Source organism: Netta rufina (genome assembly GCF_964035555.1).
Source record: "Netta rufina genome assembly, chromosome: 2".
Lineage (NCBI taxonomy): Eukaryota > Metazoa > Chordata > Aves > Anseriformes > Anatidae > Netta > Netta rufina.
The window spans coordinates 35,317,535-35,344,592 of record NC_140124.1 but is presented as its reverse complement, the minus strand read 5'-3'; the positions used below and the strand labels follow the sequence as shown (position 1 = coordinate 35,344,592).

The following is a 27,058-nucleotide window of genomic DNA, read 5'->3' as shown; positions in this document are numbered from 1 at the left end:
TCTGCATATGCCTGTGTAGAACTTCTGAATTCTCGTATGGGCTCAGTACATTTTCACTCCTGAGTCTGCTTGTCTTGATCCTGGCAAGAAATGTACATAGCAGAAGAGGACCCTCATTCTAATTGTTTTGGAATGACTGAACAACAGCAGAGCTGCAGCTCTATATTACCGTATTCAGAGCAGAGTGCAAAGGGAAACAGATGTTCACAACTGAGATTTCGAAAGAAAGCTTTTGGAGTATTTGGGTGGGTGGGGGAAACCACAGAAATAACAAAGCTCCAACTTCTGTACAAATGCAAAATAGTAAACAGGGCTTATGATCTGAAAATGTGTAGAGTGTGGCTTTCAGACTGATGTGGGCTGTAATTCCTGTCAGCTGAGGTATCCCTTCAGAATTTCATTTGCAGTTATGTGTTTTGCAGAAGAAAGTGCTTCTCCAAAGGCTGAAGTGCCAAGAAAATGGAGCCAGGAGAAAGTTACCACTGTTTCAGGTAATTAAAATCTTTCTTTTCTATTTTGCATATGTACTTTCTTTTTACCTTCATTTTCTTCCCTCTTCCCTTTGCTGTTTTAAAATAATGTTTTTGTAGCTCTCTAAAGCTGTCTTTTTCACCTGGGTATTTGATGGCAGCAAAACTGCTTAGCACCACTTAGGATGCATGAAAACCACTTGAGAAGGATTTATAAAGTAAGCCAATTTATACAAGGTATTCCTTCCTGAATTACTTTGTAATGACTCAATTAGCTTTCATTTCTGCACAAAGGAGATTTAGTTGCATAAATTAGCTTATCATCATTGAGGAAGTGTCACTGCTAAAGGACAGTTTATAGATACAACATGCAGTTGCTGTCAAACCTATAAGAATGTAATATAGACATCTGTGTATACTTTGTGCTTGAGCAGAACAGACTTCTGCCATTCAGAGACTAACAGGGGACAACAAGTTGCCCAAGGGACTGGCAATGTAGACGTCTCTGAAAAGGTCAACTTGACACAGGCTCTGACAATCGACCCAAAGCTCTGTCTTCTTTGATAAAAATCAGATAAACTTAAGACCACTAATTGATCTGCAGCCTGTTTAAATGTTGGCCATGCATATCTTCATTGCATATGATTACCACAGAAAGCAAATGAATTGGCTAAGAAATGCCAGAGTCCAGTGACAGCAGCATAAAAATTGGAAAAGGACACAAATGCCCAGAAAGGCTGTGAAGGATATTCTCTCAGCTTTAGTTTGGCAAACTGCCCTTGTGCTAATTATCTCTGGGACTGGAAAAATAACTGCACACACCATGTCCAGTCACATGACCAGACAACTTTTCTTGACAGAAATGTATTTCCAGTTATGCTTAAAAACAAGATATATATGTGCTTCAAGGGCACAGACCTTTAGATAAACTAGTGGTGATTTGACACAGCAAGTAGGGAAGACTTGCTTCTTATCAGACCTTACACCTTTTTGAGATCTGCTGCATTGTAACCGTGACCTGCATTGACATGCAATCTGGCTCACCTTCCCCCATCGTACATAATACACATCATTCTTTCAGGGCTGTCAAGGAAAGGGTGGGCAAAAAGAGTTCCTTTAGGAAGTAGCTCTGCAGTGTTCTTCCTGTTGCAACATGTGGAGAGGAAACAGAGGCCTGATTTCCTGACCTGTACAGGAAAGCAGGAACAGGTTGCTGCAAAGAGTTTTGGGTTGCTTTTCTTGGAAAGGAAACAAGAGCCAAGTCATCAAATGCTGTTAGCACTGTGCTTTGCTAAAAACATGTGTAAGACAGCATGACTCATTACAGCCTTAGCATTTAATACTCATTTAGACATTACCGTAATTATAAGAGTGTGTTGTCATAATCGAGCATGGGGTCAATCCAATTACAAAGCTGACAGGATTTTTTTCACTAATATATTATCTTGAAGTTTTCAATGAGCATAGTTTTAAGAAATCCAAACCTTAGCACCTTCATTTCTGAAAAGTTTCAACTGCCATGAGAAGAGCTTTGTCTGTCTTGCTAGCCTTTGTAGTAATTTCCTGCACAATAACTCTTCTCCCCCAGTATTGAATTAATTTCAAGCAACAATTCTACTGATATTAAAACAGTTAACACTGAAAATTTGTCAGACTTTTAGGGCTGAGTTGACATAAGTATCTATGATTGGCATCACATCATAAATATCTAATCTGATTTAAGAATATTTATTGTTTTTTCCATACAAACAACACATACATTCACAGAAAATATTTTGCAAATTGTCTGTGAGCTCAGCCTAACAAGTACAAAACCCCTCTTATTTTTTACTCCTTTCCTGTCCTAACCCATCTGGACTTCAAATAATGTTCAGACTTGAATTCTGTTAACCTTCCAGTCTTGATTGTTGACTGTTGCTGCTGGATAGCTTTTACATTAATTGCTAGTGGCATAATTATTTAAAAATACCAAAGCATATAAGAGTTTCAGTTATACAATAGGACTTACCATGTCTTTTTTGCTACTGCTATAGCATTGAGGCTGACTATTTCAGTCAGCATCATGTTCTGTGCTGCTTTAGGGTAAATGCCTATGTAAGTAAGGAACAACAGGAGAAAGGAAATTAGAAAGATTATACTGAACAGATTGGGCTAGACTAAAGTCCAAATAAATATTCTACCATTATTTAGCCCTTATTTTATATGTTCTTCTAGTTTATGGGATAAAGGGCAAATAAGTAGTTACAGGCAGTCTTTGCAGTTTAGGACATCATCAGAATAAGCAATTTTGTTCATTAACTGGGTACATCTCATCTGAGCATTGAGATCAACACTGAGTTTGCATTGAAGAGTGCTTGTATAAGGCAGACCCCTTTTGTTGCTTGTATAAGGCAGAGCCCTTTTGGTAGCATTAATTTTAAACTTTACCTGTGTCCCCATCTCTAAGCTTTCAGTATGGTAAATGTTAAGCACATCAATGCCAAAAAAGAACACAGTAGTATGTAATAATTTTCCAGTTCACCTCTTTCAAATGTTAAATAGCATAAAACAGCCCAGACCATGACTAGTAACTGTTGAATATGATGCTATAAACTTTTTGAAGAATCTGATCAAAAGTTAAGGAATGTGAGTCAGAACTGCAAGCTGCTTAATGATCGCATTAATACATGGGGCACTGAACCACAGGAGTGAAATGAAAATGTACCTATGTGTTCCTTCATTCACAAGCAAGCTGCAAGCAGGTAGTGTAGAACTGGTAGCTATAAGTCACTACCATAGCACAGTTTGTTAATTTGGATGCCATCACTGTTGAAATGGAAGATCAATGAAAGTCAGGCACAGCTGTATTCATTCTAATTTTTCAGTGGTGCATTTCCATGCTTAGGTTGTAATTCCAGATTTTGTTTTGGTCAGTGTAGTTTTTCTGCCAAGTTTGTGCTCAGAAGTGGCAAGTGCCAAAATTGGCACGAGGGAGGGGGCAGGAAAGGGACAACCTGCTGTTAAATTGGCTTAGGCTACAGTGGGACAGCACACTTGAAACCTCATAAAATATGGACTCTTAATCTGTTTTTCCATTTTTTTTCTTCTGTCTATTGAGGCTGCTAGAATGTTCTTACAGCTTTGTTTTTCCTTGAGTAATCCATTGGCATTCTTAAGTTTTAAACAATTTACAACATTTGAAATCTGTGCTTGAGAGATATACTTGTCAGATTGTTACCAGAACTGTTCACCTTTCTTTCTTCAAGCCTGCATTGTTAGATGCCAGTATTTTTCAGTCAAATAAGCAGTCTGAGCCTACCATCAGGAAGGCTGGCAGCCATTGCTGTTTGATCTGTCAAATAAACTCTGAAGTGTTTTCATCGGGATATTGGACAAAAGTGTCTGTTGTTCCAATTACTGTTACTGGAAAAACAGAAATGGCAGAAGAAAACCCTGAGGAATTATTTGTAGAAGAGTTTTGGAAACTGTTGGGTAGTTGTTCATCCAGATAACTGTCCAGGAATGAAAGAACTATTTCCTGGAGAAACAACCTATCCAAGATCCCTCTCAGCCATTTCTTTTGGTTGCTAATACGAAAAGCAATGGGTAGGTAAAAACAAACTGCCTTGTACTGTCTACTCCACGTTTTAAAAATAATTCTGTTTTGTCATATCTTGTTCACATTTGTGGTCTACGTGACCATGCCTTCCAAATACAACAGACTTTTGTTTAGCAATTATGCCATGATATTTTCTTAAGGCACAAAACATTTCACAGTGCATGGGAATAAAGTATGATTGTGACGAAGTAATTCCAACAAGTCAATGCCTTTTGCATTTGAACTCTAATTGGCACATAAGTTCTCGCAGCTAAATCTACCAGCTGTTTTCATGTAGCTCATTTGTTTATGAAGGTCCACATAATTTAATTACTATACATGTACCTAATTTCTTCATACAGGTCCCCAGGTTTTATTTAACCGTTCTTCAAATGCAATCAAATTAGATTTGGCAGGGTCATCTCTAACCAAAAGAATGGCTGAAGCAAGAAAGAATGGGCTTGTGTTTCACAGAGTTTTTTGCAGCTTTTTTGTTGTTGTTGTATCTCTGTGTTTGTGAAGCACTGTGAATCATTTTATGAAGTGTTTTGTCCTTTAGATGTGTAGACTTTGAAGTTGTATTTACACTTGGTGTTTATGCCTGTGTAGTTGCTTAGAGAATTTAGAGGAACTCGTGCTGATGGGTATTAAAGGAGATTTCCACTTTGGAATTAACACTTGTTTGAAGACCAGCATAGCTGGTCACAAACTCACACTGGCACTTCTTTCCCCACCCTCTCACCCCTTTATTCCCCTTTCTCTTCCCGTGGTATATACCAGTTGCTCCAAGAAACGTTTTTCAAAGAAATGTGACTTTGATATGAGCAACTGCTGGTCTTAATTTCATTTCACTTCTGACTAACTAAGCCGTGGTTAGTCTTTGGGCAACATTTTCAGTGTAGCAATAAGCTTATTTAAAAATGCATCTTTTCCAGTGTCGCCATGTTATTAGTTGAGTCACTTTCCCACTTCATGGCTTAATGAAATGCTCATGATGAGCATGTAGGGAGAGATGTATGTTGCTCAATGTGGGTTCTCTTCTGTTGCTGATGTTCCCTGTGCAACTCCCATTGGTGTTACGAGGAGTTACTTCAGGCATGTAAAATGCAAGAAGAGATCTCAGGGTGATAAATATCAGTGTGAAAAATCATGACTCATTTTAGTGCAACTCTGAAAAAGTGAAAGTACTGATTAATGTATTTAAAAACCAAATCAATAAGACTATTGCTGAAAGATTTGAAAGGCTGGAATATACCGAAGTAGCTCTTTAGTTCTTTCTTACATGGGCTTATATTATCTTTTATGAGATGGGGCTGGGAACTGTGATCAATGCTGAACCAAAAGAGGTACTCTGATTTAATATTTATTACAAATTGATTTGGTGCTAACCAGTGTTACCATTTTTAATTGTTTAATGCTAAATTGGTGAATAATGAGATGACAAATTAGAAGGGCCAATATTCAGAGGTGCAACGTTTCATACTAATTCTGTCTTCCTCTTGATATTGTTCTGTCTACGCATTTTTACAGTAACAAAATCTCTTATTTCTGAATAGTCAGTAGTCTTTACTATATGTATAAATCGCTACTTTTGGTGTGATGACAGAAGAATTTGTGCACTGATAGTCAGAACGCCCTCTAGTGCTATATAGTAAATGGGAGCTGCTAATCACCAGTTTATGGAAAATTAAATGGTGGCTAACTTGCACAGTGGCTCTAAAGGCAAGGTTGTGAATGTTTAGACATCAAAACAAGATCGCACATAACACAGACTGAAATGGATAAATAGAAACAAGCTCTTCTGGCTCATCCAGAGAGAATTAAAATTAAAATCAAAGCATTTGTCAAAATGGGGAAAAATACAAGTTGAATAATACTTTATTTTATATAGCGTGACACTTCATCTCACTTGTTACTTGATATTTCAGCAGGATTTTTTCAGTAATAAAGTGAACCAATCATGATTAAATTGTAAACTATAAATAATGGCGTAGAGTGCTAACGACATGCAAATGTAACTGGTATATGTTGGAATAACCAGCAAGCCTGCTGTTCCAGGATCATATAACAAAACTAAGATGACAGCCTTGATCCAGCCAGTTCAGTGATATTTATGTTATCAGAATTAGAAGATAGCTTCCCAGTGATGTAAATTATTAGTACATATACATTCTGTCTGGTTAGTGTATACATAATGTAACTGGTCATCTTAGTGGTATTGCTTACATTCTTCTTGCATTAACTCATCGCACTCGATTCTCATGGAATTAAAAACAGGAAATAGTTTGCAGTGTAACAGAAGCTCCCAGTGTATTTAACCGTGTGTAAGTGCTGTGTTTCAGTAGACGCACTCTGTATTGTAAGTGTATGACAAAGCATTTATTACTGTGTTATTGCCATATTACAGAGCAAAGAGTGCTAAATAATCAATCAGTTAATGGTCTGTATGGCAGCTTGAACACAGCACATCCATTGTGCTTATGCTGTTAGAAGGATGAGTTTATGGCTGGAGTGTAGTTGCATGTTTAGCCAGAGCTTAATGTCCTAAACTGGAGCTGACACAAATATTTTTAAAATGCAGCTTCAGCAACAGTTTCAAAGTTCTCCAATATTTCAGAAGGAACAATCCAAGATTATCTAAAAGGTTCTCAGAGAAGTTATTTAGTGTAGTTGGAACAGAGGAGGGAGGGGAAGCATATCACAAAATACTTTGGCTTCCTTTCACAGATTATTATTAATTATACTCTAGCATTTTTATCAGTTTCAAGTTGAGATACAACCGTGGCTTGCTGGAAGTACATTAGTAGAGGAAAACTAGCTGTTTAAAGTTGCAGCTGTAAAATGCTTTGAAAACCTGCAGCTACATGTCTTCAGTGATACAACTGTTGCCAGTGAAGGGCTCACCTATTAAACTTGTTTTCCACTTGCTTTTGTGTTATGAAGGAGCTGTTTCTACCAAGGGGATTAAGAAATGTGCACTAATTAATTGCTTTGTAGTACCTGAAGGTTTAAAGAGCAATGTTAGTCCCTCAATTTTTATCTTTTGTAATTGGATGTAATTTTCTTTGCAGATGGCAAAAATACCGATTATGCCAATTTCTACCAAGGTTTATGGGACTGCACCGGAGATGTACCTGACGAGTTGTCATTTAAACGTGGTGATGTTATCTACATTCTCAGCAAGGTACAGCATGCTACTGAGGCTAAAGAGTTGTAAAAAGAGAGAAGCACAGAAGGGCACATTCCCACAGTCCTATGGGGGGAAATTGGCACTCCCTTTCAGATCCTTTGTTTGCAATCAGATATTCCCTGCAATTAATTATTTTGTCAAATGAACTATAATCACATTTAAAACATAGCCATGTAACAGGAATTAACTTAAAAGCATGTTTATTTACTTGTTAAATCTTGGCTACCATTTGTTAACTAATTTAACAGGAGACAATGTGCTTTCTGCTTGTAAAAGTTAACCTTGTAGAATTTTAAATTATCTTCCATGTTATGTTTTTGGTTTCCTGTTTTATATTTCTGACTGTGCTGATTCTGACTTTTTGGGCATCTTGCTAGAAGTTTTTTTTTTTTCCTCCGAACTGTGCTTTCATCTTTGTATGTGTATTGCAGTTGTTCTGACAGCTCAGATTTCAAATTTGTTTGCTCTGACAGATTTGGGAAATTTTTAATTTACCACTTTCCTGTTTACAAAGCAAATGATGAATATAATTCTTCTCATTTGAGGTGATGATAAGCAATACAAGCATGAAATTTAATTTTACTTTAATGTTTCTGAATTTTATTATTTTTCTCTTAAAAACAAACAAAAAATCTCTCATAAACTATGTATCTCTTGGTCCATTGAAGAGTTCTTCTGAACAATTAATAAAAGGAAATTTTCCTTTTCCCCAAACATTAGAAAAAAGCTGATCTTTTTTAGTTTTCACTTAAAAAGCACCTTTTAATACGTATCTCAGATGTAATTGCCATTCAGTAGAATTTATGCTAAAGATGTTGTAATACACATGTAGCTGCATGAAAGCTAAAGCCATCTGTTTGTGTTAGTTTCAAACTCTTCAGTTTTGTCACAGTTGCTTTAAATCTTCTGTGATACCTTTAAATGCAGTGTTTTAGGGATAATAAATGTACAGCTTCTGTTTAAATAAATTTAAGATTTATAGGTAGAAAGATAGTCCCATATAAAAATATAGAAGATATATTACTAATGTAATGTGAACATGTATGTCTTTTGAAGCATTTCAGTGTCACTTAAACTAATAACTGAATTACATTACTAAAGGCAGTCTTCAATTGGGCAGGCTTTCATACAGTTATACAGCACTAAAGAACAGTACTAATTCTTTAGTACATACACACATCCCCCCTGACCCCCACCCCCCCCCCAAAAAAAAAAAAAAAAGGGGGGGGGGAAGCTCACAAGCAAGCAGATTGTACTGCACATTTGCCTTCTGAGAATTGTACTTTTCAGTATGTTATAGGCACTAAAAAAATCTTAATCTTCAACTTGTAGGTGAAAAACTCATTTGCTTTTCCTCAAATAGTGAGGAATTTAACTTAAAAAATGGAGCAGAATAGAAAAACAGTAGCTTAAGGTGTCATCTGTGTATCAAATGTCTTGTGACCATGCCTTGATTAATATGTAATCAGTCCTTGAAATCTGCCTGCTGCGGCTCCAGATATATAGGGCCTTTCTGTTTGGGAATGATTTTTACTCCAAAATAGAGCCCAGAAAATTCAGCCCTGTTTCAGTTAAAGATTGTTGCAACTTTTTCAGAAGAATAAGTGTTGGTTGCTACTGTCAGCTCTGAATTTAGGGTCCTTGGAGGGGAAAGTGCCAGGGAATTATCCATCTTACCCTTCTACTTGGTTCAGTTTCAAGGACTGATCATTTACAGGCTCTTTGTCTGGTAAGTGAAAATACAACCAAAGGAAAAGTGAGCCTAACCATCCTGAAGTGGGTCAAGACTTTTCGTCAAGAAATATTTCTTAATTCCCTACATTAGTACTTGGATTTTGTGGCAGTTGGCAGGACTCCTCAGCAATTTTTTTATTTTTTCACACCATCTAGTGGTTGAAAATGAGAGATGCAGGTACTGACAGGAGCTGATGTGTATATATCCAAAATGGTGTCATAAATTCAGCTTCAGCTTGAACCCAGCTATGGCTTTATTGCCTTTCTATCATATGTCAGCTAGCTATGAACATTAGTCTTGAAGAAATCTCATTTTGCTTATGAGGAAGTAAGTACGGGCATAGTAGTGTTGTGGTAGGAAGGGTGAGGCTTTAACAAACTGTTGAGCATATTTGTGCAACACGTAATAGTTCTCCGTTTTACAGTGAAATATAAATGGTATAGCTTGTTCTAATGAGTATGATAAAATAGATTTTTATCTTCCAGCAGTAGTTATGCCAAAGCAATGTATTTTACTGCTTTTTAACTGTTTTTTCACATACTTTTAGAGAAATTAGGGGAAAGTGACTATGTTGTTTCCAAGAAATGAGATCATTAGTACAACTGAAGTAATTATGAACCAGTTTTGAAAATGTGGGCATTGATATAATTTAAATAAAGCAAGAGCAGTGTGTTACATGTAAGTTGTAACTTAGGTGTATGTAGAAGAAAGGTTTGTTGGGCAACATTTACTTACTAAAATAGCTAACCATTATGGAAAGGCAAACACTTCATAATTTACTTTAAATCAAGCACCAAAAGTCAGTGTTAATGCAATGAGCATGCGTATACAGTGATAATACAAATACCTATGCATGACTAGAGTTATTACTATACCAAAGTGAGTTTTCCTTGTTCAGAAGATGCATTTAAAAACTATTTAAGCTATTATCTAAACATTTGTCTATTGTGGCTTTCCCATGGCAGCTGTCCAATGGGCTCTTTATTAAAAAACAATGTATTTTTTATCTTTTTTTGTTGCCTTTGAGAGTTTCCTTCAAAAGTTGAGCCCTTAATTTGAGAAGTAACAGGAGAACTGTTGCAGTAGTATATACTAGCTTAATTAAAACAAACAAACAAAAGCCCTCTAACTTTTCAAATAAATAGATCAAAGTATCTGTACATTTATCATTTGAATTTATTCCTGAATATTCAAGTGGCTTTTATAACTTGCACTACGAATCATGTGAACTTTCAGAGATTTATACACCCCTCTTTCACTATGCAGTAGAAAACATTTTATAGCTCTACTCAGTGAGGGACTCATTAATAGGGTTTCTTAGTTAATATTGACTATTAGAAATGCAATACTTGGGCAGCCCGTTTTCTAAAATGATAGTTGCTCTTAATTCCTATTCATTTATGGTCTTGCCTTTGCTTTCAAACCCACATGACAAATGGGAATACAATCCATGATGTAACAATTCTTTTTATAAATCTTCCATAGCTCTTATTCAGGAAATCAATTTTCAGTAACAAAGCCAACTGTGAGTGTTGGTGGCCATATTTTTTAATGTTTGGTATGAACAATTTACCTAAGTGCAGCAGTTGCAGTATTTATTTGTTTTGTGTGCATATTTCATGTTGGGAAACCTCACAGTTTCATGAGCCAGATGCAAATACTAATGGAAGTTTATCTAGACATTAGCAGGCACCCGCTTAGCAGAATTACTGACATTTCTTAACTTTTAACCTAATTTAATTCCCACCACATTTATATTTGCAGTAAAGTGACAAATAATACTTGAAAATCAGAAATTGTATCTCAAACTGGAATACTCCTTCACTGTTATTATTTGAGTATGTGCTAATGTGATATAATGCTACTCACTCTGGTATTTATGATTCATGGAAATCTCATTTATGACTTCACTTTCATGGAAAATTCTAGAGCAAAAGTTTGAGTATTAACTTGGCATCTAGATTACCCTTTATTCAGTAGTTGTATACTTCCAATGTGGGAGATTTTTGTTCTTTCAACACAACAAATGTCTGTTGAAATGCTCAAGCCATACATACAAAACCTTTATTTTTTGTGTAGTGAAAAGACAAAGAAATCTCAGAAAGATAGCTCGGATTACCGCTTATGAAATAGAGTACAGTGCAGCTGTTTCATAGTGAGTGTAAACATTTTGTACACTATGTGCATAATCATCATAAAGTATATTTATTCAGTATTTCCCCCCCCCCAAAGATGTCAAAGGCATACTAAAATCCTACGTGTTTTTTGTCACGCCATTGTCTGACTGTTCATATGCAGAGGTGTATTTAATGATCATTTTGCTTTTCATGATCATACTGCCTACATCTACGTTAGCAAACAGGGTGTACCAACAGGAGCAGATTTGCAGGGTGAAACACTTCATGCTGAGGCCCCTGTGTCCACACATCCCAAAAGGCTTTTTTGTCAGAATAGGTCTGCTCTGGTTTTGTGGAATGAGTCTAGCTTAGTGGTTGGAGCACATTAAAGTGCATCTTCTGGTTTAGTTTAATCTGCAAGAAATTCAGTTTGTGTGCTCTGAGACTGCTCTGCAAAGTGAGCCGAGGTGGGGAGTACTGGGAGATCTGCCTCAGTGGGACACTTCTGATGAAAACTAAGATGCAAGTTCATCTTAGTTTAGGAGGCACTTACTGAGCTGTAAATTTCCTTCTGCCTTTTTCTGGTGTATCCTTACGGAGAAATAGACTAGATACATGGCTAAGAGAAGAGTGAAGGCCTTTCAGTGGGATGTTAGTTAAGACAGACTAAAGTAAAGTGATTCTCGCTCTGTTGGTTTGCATACCAATAAAATGTAAACATTTACTTACGTGATTAAAAAAAATGTTGGCGTCATGTCATGGGAGAGATAACAAAATGGCCTTTCTGTCAGTGCCAGTTTTGGTTCGCAAGTCAGTCAGCTTATTCTGATCAAAAGCTTTCAAATTGGTGTCTATTTTGTCTCATGACATTGTAGGAAATAAAACCTAATAACACTACCGTACAGTAAATCTGAGGCTTATATTCTTAAAGATGACTATTTTATTGCTGTCTTAAAACAACTCTACCTGTGAAGAAGTCTCATTCAGTTATCTAAAACATTTGTCATTTTCTGCTTTTTAGAGAAAATGCTGTTCTGTGCCAAAAATACTCCCTTGTTGATAGTGTATCATTCAGCAATTACACCAAAGGAAGTTCTAAAATTTTTTAGCTGGCTTCAATCTTCTGGATGAATTAGAGGTGTTTTAAAATATTATCTTGCCAAAATTGCCCCCTAGGATATTCTTTGAAGAAAGTATTCTCCCTGTTTCCCACACTTCTTTAGATCAATAGGAGAGGCTACTTAATTTAACCCCAAACAAGGCAATAAATACATTTTGCTTTTCAGTTTTAAGGCTTGCAGATCTTCAGTCTGTAAGTTAATATTACTTACAATGCCATGAGAGAGGGTAGGAGAAAAATCTTGAGTTCACATGCTTCAGCGGCATGTGTTTTGAATACAAGTCCATTGTTTTCTTCTACACATCGAGACACAATGATGATTTTCAGCAACCCCCCCTTTTTTTAACAAGAAAAAAAAAACAACCAAACAACAACAACATACCATATGTATTAAACAATAGAGACTAATTGTACAAGGACCAGATGTTCTCAACTTTTGCTGAAGTCAGTAGAAGTTAATATGGTGCAAAGCATCTGGGGGTCCTCATTTACTCAGAGGGTCTGTTTCTAAAGGTGAGAAGAGAGACTGCTAAAGAAATCCTTTTGCATATCAAAAATCTCTCTTCTTGCATATCAAAATCCTCTCCTCTATAGTTAAAAAAAAAATAAATAATAATAAATAAATAAATAAATAATAATAAATCCCAAACTTGAATAAATCTTGGATTTAAAAGATATCCGCGAAAATCAGATAGTGTATTTCTACCTCTTGTACTTTCTGCAAATGCAAACTTTTAAGGCCAGTATCTCATGGAGTCCTAGGTGTATACATATCAGAGCAGTGAGATTGGTGGAATGGGATAAGAAGCATCTGCTCGCAGGGTGTTCAGCTGGGAGCCTCTGAAGAGCCTCTAAACCCTGATGGGATTTTTTTTCTAATGTCGCTGTACAGAGGGTGTATTGCCAGCATGTTAAGTCATAACCTGTTCCTTGTTGCCTCGTGAAATTACTTTACTTTGGTTAATAAATTTCTGCTGGAACAAGACAAAACACAAACACGCCACTCTCTTACAGATGGTGAAAATGTAGAAGTGGCTTAGAAAGCATTCGGTTGTCTGTGAGGGTGGTTGTTCTATATTACTTGGCATAATATATTCCACTACGGTGGTGTTTGTATTCCAGGGGTTGTGTTAGCCTCTTCCTCCCCCTCCCCTGCCCAACATTGCCTGCTATGGCAAATGTGCTCGGAGTCACGTGCCGGAGTTGTGGCCGCACACTTGTGCATTCTCCTCATTGCAGGGTGGCTGGATTTGGCCCAGCCCCCTCTCCTATCCCTCTGTTTGCCTCGGAGCAATTCATTTTGCAGTTATTGAATTTCTTTGGAGAGTTATTTTCATATAGCGAGCATCACAGCACCTCTGGATCTTGATAGCCTTTCTACATAAGGAGAAAGAAGCTTTGTGTTAGTAATTACCTAACATTGTCAGGAGCTGACTGCAGGCCTCTTTCTAGTGATAACAGAATAACCACATAATGTAGCTTTATAGCACATGATTAATAGAAAATAATTACACATCCTACAAAGGGATGCAATATTTCTTATAAATTGACTACAATGGTTTCCTGTAGATTAAAGGACTCTTCATTATTTTATCAGTCCTTCTGAAGTATAGTCGCTTGCCTATGTTAGCAGTGATGTTAAGAGCTGCATGTGGTGAGGGATACCAGATGGTAGACCCAGAGGTACCTGAGATCTTAAGCTGATGCTTGCAAAAACACCATGCTTCCCAACTCCTAAGAATTAAAATAAAACTCCTAACTGACTTCAGATTCTTCTGCATTTTAATCATTATTTCCTACAAATGTGGGCTTTAGACTTTTATTCTACACATCCTAAGCAGTATAATAGATTTACAGACCTCACACCAACAGTGTATTAGTTATATTGTAATGAAGGAGTTTTTATCATCGATACCATTGATAGAAACAATATATCAGTTTGGATTGTATATGGGACTTCAAGAAAAGGAGTGGGGGACTGCTTCTCCGTCCGACTAGGACTCACTCTTTCATGGTACTGAAGACAGAAAGGAGTGGCTAGGAGTTCAGAGAAAAATGTCTGTGCTTTAATTAGTTTAAAAGGGGCTGCTATGCAATTATTTCAAAACCTGAGATTAAGGTTTTATATTCTTTGTAACCAGGTATCTGTATTATCTTTTTGTTCAGACTTCTATAGACTGCAGATGGTTTAATTGGGATTCATGTTGCTCTTGAGGCCCATTCAAAGAATAGTAATGATAGAGTAAAAGCTTCTGGGTTGGAATATTGTCTGTATAGTATAATGGTTGCAGTGAATCCTTAAATTAGTTTACTAGTCTGTTACATCAACATTCATTTCATCTTCTCACTTAGCTTCGTGCCAGAGCAGTAAGTGGTGTATTAGTAAGTAGCAAAAAACCAAAGTTTTCAAAACAGTGACACGCTCTTAATTTTAATTTGAGGTATCTGAATTGTTTCTTTAAAAACAATTATTTCTAAGTTCGTGTAGTGTTGCTAAGTGGAACATTTTCAATGGATAATATAGTCCACAGGCTCTTTCTATGCCATTTGTCATATGCAATTTAACAACCACTTAACTAAGCCACTTCCCTCATTTCATGTATTGTTTGTTTTTTTGGCTGATGTCTAGCAAAACTTGCTTAATCACTTTTGTCAGGCTCTTCATGACTTCCATGTAGCAGCTTAAAATCTTTTGTTTCTTTCTCTAGGAGAGATTTATTGCCAAGATTCCAGTAGTATACGTGAGCACTGCTCCTTTCAGCAATTTCCCACTTTAGTCTAGAAATACAGTTTGTATATTTAACCAGTGTACTGTGAGATAAAATACAAATTTTAAACAGGCTGGTCTGGAACATTATAAACTTCAGTGTCAGGGTATTATTCAACCTTTAAGGATTTGGGGTGTAACGTGTGCCCCAAGGGAAATGTTATGAGATCTTAACTTCTGTTTAGAGTTTTCTCGCTGGTGAGTCAGGCTCAGGTACCTCTCAACTTTCAGACCAGATGTATCACCACAAGTCCATATGGCAGTGGAAGGTGGAATTGTTTTTGCAGCTTTCTAGTTTATGAGTTTGCATCATAAGAGAAGGTTTTGCTACCTTTATTTTTATTTTAGTCTATTTATTTATTTATTTATTTACATGGGCTTCCTTTAAGCCACACTTCCTGCAGTGTTTTATGGATAGTAGGATGGAACCTTTTAAATCACCAACTTCTGTTTGCACTGTGAAGGAAGAAAACATTTAATTTAAGACCGGTGCTTAGCCCTTCATGAAAAGAAAATAAAAAAGTGTGTGTGTGTCTGCTTGCCTGCATGTTCTTAGGAGAGAAAAAAAAAAAAAAGAAAAAAGCCTGGGCCAACATGAAAGTGAGCCATCAACAAGGCTTCATCACAGTTACGCACAGGGAGAGCTGAGTACACTAAGCACCTCATAGGACCCTAGAGAACTCTCCACCAGGCCAGATATGCCAGCAGCAAATCATTATAGCTCGAGCTGTAATGAAACTCCATTAACCCTTAAGCTCCACTTGACTATTTATAACCGAAAAACTTATCTACAGTCAAAATAATAGCTTATAGTGTCATCTCAGTAGGACCATTAATTCAGAAATCCTACAGCCTTTTGCTTTTCTCATCAGAAGAGCAGCGTAGCAGGAAGCAGATGTTGCTTATCAGAGATATCTGTGTATTTTGTATTTTCCATGTTTGTTCCAAAGTAATTTCTATCTTACTAATCATTCCATTTTTGAATGGGGTCTCTGTTTTAATAATGCTTCATTTGTAACTCAATATATGTGTGTGTGCAATTTCAGCTGTTACAATTTATTGAACTGCTGTTAGGATTGATCTTAAAATATTTACCTCATAGGACAAAAATTAAATTTCGATCCCACAATACTCTTACTTGGTATTGCTTTTGGAAGATATTATTTCTTTAAACTATTATAATTCATTTTGTTTCATATTTATCTCACTAAGCCTAAACAAATTTCAAACAAAAGTACATTAGTCATCTGTCAGACATATGAGATCTGCCGTAGAATTTTCTGTGGGCCTAAAGCAATAGTAGACTTCGTCCATAGAAAGAGATTGTGTATTAGATCTATAGTATTCCCTTCACAATTGAGTAAATTATTATTTAAAATAAGTTGTCTGTAAGTTTCTTAGAGTTTAGCCTTGCGATGCTGAAAGAATCCCAGCTGATTCCTGTATGTCAACATCGTGATATTAGATATCAGTTACAAAGACGAGATTTTTATATATGTGACACATACAGGATGGAGAGGTCACCTATTTTTAGTATGTGTTGTAGAGAATTGTGGCCATAATTAAGAAATTTTCTTGAGCGTGCCAGGCCTTTTTAAAATTTAACTTCTATCCTTGCCTAACTCTGTATGTGAATGCCTCTAACAAAAAGATATAATGTTTTAATTTTCAGTTGAAATGATAACAACTGTATATAAGAGAGAGCATCCATAAGGAGTTGCATACAAAACTCTATTGCATTTATATCAGACTAAAGGTTAATATTGCATATTGTTTTCAATTAGGAGTACAATAGATTTGGCTGGTGGGTTGGAGAAATGAAGGGAACCATTGGCTTGGTGCCTAAAGCCTACATAATGGAGATGTATGATATTTGAGAGGCCTGGGTAAGTACATTTTAATCCAATCTTCTGTAATGGCTTATATGTTCCCTTGTTCTCTGTTTCATAAGTATTTCTTTCCTGGAACCTTTGTAGAGTCCTGTTAACATAAAGATTATGGCAAAATATATTGAAGGTTCAATTAAAGCACTTCTGGGATTCTGTATGAAATATTAAACCACAGTGTACAAAAGATGATGTATTTTATAACTACAGTTCTCTTCCAGATATTTATTTATATGTATGTATATGTATGTATATGTGTATTGGGTAAAACAAAGTTGGTGTGCTTTCTAGTTAGTTTTGCTACTTCAGTAATATGTACGTACCTGTGCAGAAATCTGTGGAAGGGGATAAGTATTTGGACTGAGTTTCATACGTGTGTTTTAGTTTTTTTGTTAATGACATGCTTTCAACTTCCCTTTCCCTAATCAGGCGAAATCTGCACTTGAAATCAAGAGTGGTGTACAGCTGCAGTTTACAGACCCGACCTCTGGAAGAAGATTGTGCCGTACACATTTTGTGGTTTCAGCGAACGTAGTCAGATCATTGCCTTGTATATATTAAACATTAAAAATTGTAATTGATCATAATTCCACGGAAATGTTCTTCTTAGTCACTTTTTATAGAATTGTAATGCTAGGAAATGAAATACATAGTAATTAACATACGGAGCACAAGCAGTCAAGTAGTGCCTGTTGCTCTTTTCTTAAGCATAATAGCAGCACTCTGTATTGCTATACATTTGTGTTCTTTCAGGGAGTTTGGCTGTGTTTACCTGTTACTCAGATTTAAAAAAATTAAGCTGGACTTCAAAAGTAGAAAACTATTGCACAGTTCATACATGAATTAACTGTTTCATGTAGTAGTTCACTGTACATTTTTTTGCAGTTTTTGTGAAAATCAAAGGAAATTTCTGTGTACTATTTTTAGTCTTCAAAGTATTCTGCTTCCAAGTGTGTTTTTTGTCTGGTTGTTAAGTTTTGTTTTGTTTTAGTTTCAGCCAATGATTTATTTTTCTTCTATATTTAGCTTTGTTAATGTTAATGACTGTTATGGTACTACGAAATGAAGGCTTGGCTCTTTTGCTGATGTAAATCTGTCTACGTGGGGTAATACTGTGCTGATAGCATTGTGACTTGGAGGTATGAATTTTGTGAAAATTTGGCAAAGATAATGTATTAAAGACAACAGTTTTTGGTAAGCCAACATGAGATAAAAAGTAGATGAGTGGTTTTGTGGGTGGTGAAAAGCTATTTTTTTTATCTGTACCTTGCTTGTACTTTCCACAGAGTAAAATCTGCATACCCTGCTGTGTGGAATTTCTGATGCAAGTTGTTCAACAGAATCTTCAGCTCTGAGTTAAAAAGGGCTGTGCCTGCGTTCTTAGTGTCAGGACTTTGTGGCCAAAAGCATCTGTTGAAACATTTAAAAAAAAAAAAAAAAAAAAAGATAAATATTTTCACTTGTGAACAAGGATTTGGACAAGGTAGAGTTAATTAAACCTCTCCTTTTGGAGATGTGTTCGACTAGTAACATGGAAGATCAGCTTTTTTTGAATCCTCCCCCAGACTTGATTTGTGAGCCCCTTAATCTGCCAAGGAGGCAGGTCAGGCCAGTCTGAGGCTTGCTGAGCCTGTGCAGGTCCCCCTGTAGCTGCTTGTGCTGTTTATGCTTCAGGCGGGCCCTTGGAACACTGTGGGTTAAAGGGTAACGTTAGCCTAAACTCAGGGCTAGGTCCTTTTAATAAGCTCAGGTGCTGTGCTTGTTTTAGGTCATTTCTGGTACTTCCTAGTACACTGGATCCTAACAGGAATCAAAGAAGGTACAGAGTTTTGGTATGTATTTTTAAAAAAGAGATACTCATTGCGATTTATTCTGGACGTTATCAGTGACGCATTCAAATGAAAGATTAGAGTCTTCAGCTCTCGTACTACTTCATCAAGTCTACTTGGGGCTTGTGCACAGAAGGCGAGGCCTTAATGCCACGGCCATAAACCCCCTTCTCCCTCGTTAACGCCCCACACCTCCGCGCCCCGAGCTGCCTTTCCTTTTCCCGGCGCCCCAAATTCCCGCACCGCCTAGCTTTTGGGGGTGAACCCTCCTTCATCGGCCGAGGCGAACACGGTCCGTGGGCAGGTGTGCTTGGAAAAGGCAAAATGGGGCTGGAAGAGGGGGCGGCTGCTGCGCGCATCCCTGCGCCGCGCATCCCTGCGCTGCGCGCCCGCGGCGGCAGGTGGCAGCAGATTTTCGCCGGCACCGGGAGGAGCCCGGCTCGGCCCCGGCCCCCTTCCCCCTCCCCTCGTCCCCGCCGCCGCTTTTTGCCTTTTTTCCAGGAGAGGGAGTCCTTCGCCAACGGATGGGCACCCGGCCCGCCGAGCTCCCTCCTCCCGGCTGGCGGCAGCGGGAGGAATAAAGTGCCTTTTGTCTGCGGAGCGGCTCGGGGGCTCTGCCCCCCTTCTCGGGCATGGGGGGGGAGGTAAACGAGCTGCCTTAAAACCCGAGACCTAACAGAAAGCTGCTCGGAAAGTCACCGCGAGTGTCTCGAATAAAGCAGCGGTGGAGCGCGGGCGGGTTGTTTGCTTTAAATCCGTGCAGACGCCGTAACCTTTTTTGGCTAAGAAAACCTCCGTTGGTGCTACTTAAACAAATCTCGGTGTTAGAAAATGCTAATCGCTTGATTTTCATTGTTTGCTTAGGTTGCGCTCGCCTTTCTGTGAACAGCCAGGCAGCTAATTTTTTAAAAAGGTGGTTGTGAGTCATATTTTGTACAGCGTTTTACTTGATTATTTGCTCTGTTCTGAATTTGTACTATACTGCCATTAGATCTTACAATAATGTTCTACTCTGCAAATTTTTAAGGTTCAAATAAAGTTTAATTGTTTGCAAACTGTTATGATGCTAATAATTCAACAGCCTGCTGTGTTACTAATGAAATTACTTTGTTATGATTAATTTGGAAAATAGTGTGTTGATTGTAGTAATTAAGCACAACAAGGTGAAGTAAATGATTCTAATGCCATCTGGCCTCCAGACTGAATGAAGAAATGAAATGGGGCTGTCATTTGAATTTATTCAGAGAAGTAAGGGTAATACAAATGCTTTTTATAGCAGAGGCGCCCAGATATAACCACGCCACTCCGGTACTTTTTCATGGACTTCTACATACAGATAACTGGTTCACATATTTGACCAGCACCTAGTTAGGATTTACCTCTTTGTACGTACTGCCTCTAATTACATGTTCCAGTAGTAGTGTATGCACTAGCTCTTCCATCAGCGAGATCAGTTGATGTGCATCAGCTTACTTGTATTCTCCCCTCTTCATGATGAAAACTTTTGTTGACTGGAATTAAGCTGAATGCGAATACTAATTAAGATCCCATTCTATATTTAAAGCCAGATGCATGAACTTTGTTCTTTTTTGCTTTGCAGTTTGCGAGTGATGCAGCATTAGGAGGAGGATAAAGAATAACCCTTTAGAACCTGATCCAAAAACTGCTGGAACTGAAAAACTGTTGAATTCAGTTTCTCTAGGATCAGGCTCCCTGAACAGTAGCTCAAAACCAGGCCCTACAGTTTTCAAAATGTCTTTTGCCAAATACTTTGTCCTCTTTCTAAAAAGGACGCAATTATTTCCATAACCTGAACTAAATAAAAGAAATGCACTGAATTTTCTGTAGCGAAAAGACGGAAATTCATTTTTTTCTATTACAGGTAAAGAAAAATGACGTTGTGGATGTAAATGAGAATCCTGGTTTGATAAAGCTCACTGGGATCTGTAGGAAAGCTGTAAAATATTAAAACATGGGATGAAAGTACCCAGGTAGATGACAAAGGCGTACACTTCAGCTGCATGAGCCATTTGATGTTTCTCTCATCTCCTTCCCTCAAGTTGATGAAAAATTTATTAATATGGAAACTGGGGGAATAAGTGTATGCATGGAAACCTTGTAAACAACTTTTCACTTTACATAGCACAATGTACTGATAAACTGTAAAACCTTCACTTACCAGGGTTTCTCTGGGGCTGACATCTCTCAGACAGATGTCTGTTTCATTCCATCTTTATTTGGAAAAACACTGTCATTGAGCTCAGTGAAGAGCGCTCTGCCAAATCTACATCTCTGTTTCAGAGTGCATTTCCCACCCTACAACCCATGTTATTTTGTGAGGGGTCAACAGCAACCAACTTCAAACCACAGATTTGAATTAAAAGATTTAAGCTGAGTTATAAGTGCAGTATTTCATGCTCCTGGAACGAAACTGTGACTTGGCCAGTCTCTCCTTGCTACGGGAAGAAGGGAGGCCAAGATGGTTACTGGATGGGCAGGTCAAAGAGATGCTCCTTTTCTAAGCCAACTGAGTTGTGCCAAGGAGTATATATTTCTTTTCCCCCCCTCTACATTGTAAACCACAACATGCAATGATAAGCTGTAAATCATTGTATTGTAGCCTTTTATGGATTTGTTTAGGAATGATTTTGTAATAGGATCTAGGCAATTCTGTTTGTGCTGTGTGGAATTCGTAGTCAACACCCCATGAAGATAAATCCACAGGGAGCTGGATCCAAAGCAAAGTAGAAGAATAACCACTGCACCTGAAAGGTATACCAACACAAGTCAATTTTAAAATTGGAAATGCCAGCTTCTTTTCACCCTTTGGGAAGGAGCAAATCTTAATTAACAGGAAAACCACTAAAAATCCAGTGTCATCGTGTAGCAACATGTGAGAGAATAAAGCACAACATTGTAGTCAGTCTGAGAAGAGCTGCTGGTGGAGACAGATGTTTTTTAAATGCAATTTAAACTATGTCCAATATTTTTTTTTCTATAGCAAACTGGTGGGTTTGAGCTTTTATCCTGGAGTAGTCTCAGTGTCTCACAACCTGTAGAACAAACTTCCTCTCATCCTCCGCTATGAAGCAAGTGTTACTCTATAAAGATTTTTGATGCCTAATGAGCATTTTACAGCAATACTTTAAAGTTTATGCTGTGAGATGAAAAAAAAAATCCCACATTCAGTTACTGCGGGAGAATTTATGTTGGCAGAAGAGAATAACCAGTCTGGCTACTTCATCTGCTGTAATTGCTTGTATACTTATAAATATTGCCATGGGATTTTCAATGGCCACAAGCAATTGGGATTTCAGTTTTTATACCTTGTGCTATGAGACGGGGTGTGTAGCACCACACAGCTGACCCCCATACAGAACCACTTGGGTTAAAGGGAAAAGTATTACCCAGGATCATTATCAATCTTTCAAACGCCAGCAGCGCAGAAGTGTGCCTTTGCAGTCTCCCACCCAAGAGCTGACATGGCCCAATGCTGCTTTTTAATAGTCAAATCTAATAGGGTCAGCATGCGAAGAGCAGCGCACAGACAGTCTGACAGGCGTGGGCAATGCAGTTTATTCGGTGGCAGTCTTCAGCCTCTGAGACTTATTTCAGTTTGGAAAGGGAAAAGATGAAATCTCTGAACAGTTGTGTGGCATCAGGGAAGCGGAGGGACCTCCTTCCTTCTCTGCCGCTCTGTTCTGTGAGGACTGACATTCTTTCCTTACAGTTAAATTAAAAGCAGCCAGGCCTAAGTGCACATTTATGTATGGGAAGGAGGGTGTTTTTTTAAGCTTTAAAAAAATCTATTTATTTAAAGGCTCTTGTTTAGGAACTTGATAGTTCTATATCCACTGTGATAGTTTTATAAATGCATATGTCAGGTGCCTAGTAACAAACACTCTATGTCTTTATGACACTATTTTTTGTTTGCCTCTACCAATAAAACACTCTGGGCTTTTTTTCTTTTTCTCTTTTCTTCTTTTTCTTTTTCTTTTTCTTTTTCTCTTTCTTTTTCTTTTTCTCTCTCTCTCTCTTTCTCTTTCTCTCTTTTTCTTTTTCTCTCTCTCTCTCTTTCTCTTTCTCTCTTTTTCTTTTTCTCTCTCTCTCTCTTTCTCTTTCTCTCTTTTTCTTTTTCTCTCTCTCTCTCTTTCTCTCTTTTTCTTTTCCTCTCTCTCTCTCTTTCTCTCTTTTTCTTTTCCTCTCTCTCTCTCTTTCTCTTTCTCTCTTTTTCTTTTCCTCTCTCTCTCTCTTTCTCTTTCTCTCTTTTTCTTTTTCTCTCTCTCTCTCTTTCTCTTTCTCTCTTTTTCTTTTTCTCTCTCTCTCTCTTTCTCTTTCTTTTTCTTTTTCTCTCTCTCTCTTTCTCTTTCTCTCTTTTTCTTTTTCTCTCTCTCTCTCTTTCTCTTTCTCTCTTTTTCTTTTTCTCTCTCTCTCTCTTTCTCTTTCTCTCTTTTTCTTTTTCTCTCTCTCTTTCTCTTTCTCTCTTTTTCTTTTTCTCTCTCTCTCTCTTTCTCTTTCTCTCTTTTTCTTTTTCTCTCTCTCTCTCTTTCTCTTTCTCTCTTTTTCTTTTTCTCTCTCTCTCTCTTTCTCTTTCTCTCTTTTTCTTTTTCTCTCTCTCTCTCTTTCTCTTTCTCTCTTTTTCTTTTTCTCTCTCTCTCTCTTTCTCTTTCTCTCTTTTTCTTTTTCTCTCTCTCTCTCTTTCTCTTTCTCTCTTTTTCTTTTTCTCTCTCTCTCTCTTTCTCTTTCTCTCTTTTTCTTTTTCTCTCTCTCTCTCTTTCTCTTTCTCTCTTTTTCTTTTTCTCTCTCTCTCTCTTTCTCTTTCTCTCTTTTTCTTTTTCTCTCTCTCTCTCTTTCTCTTTCTCTCTTTTTCTTTTTCTCTCTCTCTCTCTTTCTCTTTCTCTCTTTTTCTTTTTCTCTCTCTCTCTCTTTCTCTTTCTCTCTTTTTCTTTTTCTCTCTCTCTCTCTTTCTCTTTCTCTCTTTTTCTTTTTCTCTCTCTCTCTCTTTCTCTTTCTCTCTTTTTCTTTTTCTCTCTCTCTCTCTTTCTCTTTCTCTCTTTTTCTTTTTCTCTCTCTCTCTCTTTCTCTTTCTCTCTTTTTCTTTTTCTCTCTCTCTCTCTTTCTCTTTCTCTCTTTTTCTTTTTCTCTCTCTCTCTCTTTCTCTTTCTCTCTTTTTCTTTTTCTCTCTCTCTCTCTTTCTCTTTCTCTCTTTTTCTTTTTCTCTCTCTCTCTCTTTCTCTTTCTCTCTTTTTCTTTTTCTCTCTCTCTCTCTTTCTCTTTCTCTCTTTTTCTTTTTCTCTCTCTCTCTCTTTCTCTTTCTCTCTTTTTCTTTTTCTCTCTCTCTCTCTTTCTCTTTCTCTCTTTTTCTTTTTCTCTCTCTCTCTCTTTCTCTTTCTCTCTTTTTCTTTTTCTCTCTCTCTCTCTTTCTCTTTCTCTCTTTTTCTTTTTTTCTCTCTCTCTCTTTCTCTTTCTCTCTTTTTCTTTTTTTCTCTCTCTCTCTTTCTCTTTCTTTCTCTTTCTCTTTTTCCTTTTCTTTTTCAGCATCTCCTTTTTCCCTCATATTTTAAGCTAATGTTAGACTTAGTTTCAATGTGCCAGGCTAAAATGAAAGGGGGAAGTAATCTATGTGTCTAAATTTCCATTATGTAACAACAACAAGAACAACAAAAAGGTAATCCAAATTATCATATATGAGAGTTGGTTTTGAAAGCCTATAATGTGGGTACCTACTCACCTCTAGACTGAGAAGGGGCTCTGCAGCCATTCAGCTTCTTACTGCCTTCTGATAGCTACCCAAGGTCACCTGTAGTTCATTATTGACTCATGACTTAGATATGAGCAGAATTGCCTTCCCTCTAATGTGTCTGGCACTGCTTTGAAGGCAGCATTCAGGAAACAAGCATCCGCTCTCATGGTCTTTGTACGTTTTCAGAAGGTGAGTGAAACTTTAAAACAGATAATCGTAGGATATCCTGAGTTGGAAGGGACCCACCTACGTACGGACTGGGGAATGAGAGGCTGGAAAACAGCCCTGTGGAAAGGGATCTGGGGGTTCTGGTCAATGGCAAGTTGAATGTGAGCCAGCAGTGTGCCCTGGCAGCCAGGAGGGCTGACTGTATCCCCAGGCCCAGCACTGCCAGCCGGGCGAGAGAAGGGATTGTCCTGCTCAGCTCTGTGCTGGTGCGGCCTCACCTCAAGTATTGTATGCAGTCTTGGGCACCATGATAACAGAAGGATATAAAACTATTAGAGAGTGTCAAAAGGAGGGCTACAAAGATGGTCTAACAATCTCTTCTCCTAAGCTATATTTGTGACTTGCACTGTAAATACTCTGTCTTCAACTCCAATCCTGTATCCATTAACTTATACGAAATTATGAAGAGGAGAATGTGTACCATGGGGTGCCTTCTTGAAACATCAGATTTTTACGGAGTTGGGATAAATTCTTGTTTCAAGAGCACAATAAGAAAATACCTCCTTGAGAAAATGAACCTGAATCTGCACCAATGGTGGCCTGTGTGAGACGTGAGCAATCAGCAGAGAATGAAGACCTATATGGTTGACACTTTGCTGAAAAATGATCCTTACTGATCTATGTTCAATATCGTCTTGGGTCCTTCATCTGCAGCACTGCTACTGAATGTCTCTAATGAGGTCAGTGAGCCAGCAATTTGTGCAGATGTTTGTCCATCAGGTGGGGATCAGGATCTTGAATGATAGCCGGATCCGACAGAACAGCATATGAGGCTGTGATGTGATACTTTCCCATTTACGTGTCCTGTCGATTGGACAAGCTGAAAGCTCCATGAAGCACATGCAGTCCACAAAATAGTCCATTTCATTCAATGGTAAAAAGAATGCATTTCAGTGGCATTTTATTTTGCATGTTCTGGGTGATATTCCCCATTAAAAGGCAGTTGTAAAAAATACCTTGCTTAGGTGTCTTAACATTTCAAACCTGGGGAATATGTTACAGCAATTCAGTCTGAATCTGGCCAGGGTGACTTATAGGGATCATTGCACAGAGTACTGACCAGCTCCTGGGAGCATATTTATTTAATTTGGTGAACAGCGTTTGACTATTAATTAATTATATTTCAGACAATTATTTCAATAATTTCATCCAAAAATAGCAGTAGACATGCTGTTTGCTAAATGTATTAACTGAAATTACAATAGCTATTCAGACTACATTCATCATAATACTTATTAACGTCTGCCCTTCCTGTGTATGTTGGCTCTTGAATGTTCTGCTCAACCTGAGGGTTGCCTTTTCTGCTGGTGTTACAAAAAATGTGAAATGTGGGCAGTTGTCAGTGACACAATTGTCTTCTGTCTTTTACACTGTATGCTTTTTGAAAACAGAGTCAGTTCTGCATGTACAGTCTGAAACAAGGGAATTTAGCCATGTGACTCCCCCTTAACCTCAATGAAAGCTACATAGATAAATCTTAATTTGAGGGCACAGTATTAACTCCTTATTGACAATAGCAAGCACTCAGTCCCATAGTTCCTTAGCTTCACTGAAAGTCCTAACTAAAATTGCTTACTAATGTAAAAAAATAATAATAAATAAATAAAAAAAAAATAAAGCCACTTGTTTGTGTTGTGGAAAGTAGTTTCTGTGGTTTAAAGAACAGACCTAACCATGAGGTAGTCACCTGGATATCAGATGCCAGTTTACCAGTTTATCTGTGTAGTTTTTCCTGATGTTCAAAATCCATCTGTGTGTAAACACAGGGCGTACGGTGAGTGCAGAGCAAATGACTGTGGTGAAAGTTGTGTTTGACCCTGTCTGCTTCATTGTCCCCACCCTTTCGCTACCAAATCTAAATTGTATAAGGGCAGCTATTTTCAGTGTCTTCAGTAACCTTTATTATAGACAGCTGTCAATAGCAGATGAATGCTTTGGCTGTGCCTCTCTCCTTTCAGCCGATGAATAAGTGTGTAATAATGAGGATTTATCTTGATATATGGGTATATTGACACAGAATTATAACATCTGTATATGGGCCACTGACAGTCCCCATGTCTCCCAGTATATTCTATTTTCTCTAGGCCAAATTTATTGCTCTCATAATTAAGTCCAATGCTGAGGACTTAATGGAGTTGCACATTCTGAAAGTAACAGGAAATATGGCTCTCATACAGCCACCAGCCTGCACATCGTCGGCTTTGTTCTGCCCGGGGCCTAATCCCTCACCCCCTCCACCACCCTTCAGAGCGAACGGTGGCTGATGTGGGGCACAGATGTAGGAGAAACCCCAAACCGGTCCTTTTTATCGTTTGCTTCATCTCGTGTTAGGAATGCCTGTGACCTTTTGTTCACGGTAAGCCTTACACCCGTAGTTTGCTAAATGGGACTGTGTT

General features: G+C 37.8%; 1 protein-coding gene across 3 annotated transcripts in view; it reads left to right on the top strand.

Annotated features, from left to right (window-relative positions):
- The window catches only part of SKAP2 (src kinase associated phosphoprotein 2), a 116,303-nt gene extending 96,553 nt beyond the window's left edge, over positions 1–19,750 (top strand). For all 3 annotated transcript variants that reach the window (XM_084282511.1, XM_084282510.1, XM_084282512.1), the window contains 4 exons: positions 423–491; positions 7,119–7,231; positions 16,761–16,862; positions 17,292–19,750. In XM_084282511.1, the coding sequence (XP_084138637.1) occupies positions 423–491; positions 7,119–7,231; positions 16,761–16,853 (275 nt within the window). In that variant the 3' untranslated portion in view covers positions 16,854–16,862; positions 17,292–19,750. The remainder of the gene's footprint in view (positions 1–422; positions 492–7,118; positions 7,232–16,760; positions 16,863–17,291) is intronic.
- Positions 19,751–27,058: the final 7,308 nt, after the last annotated feature.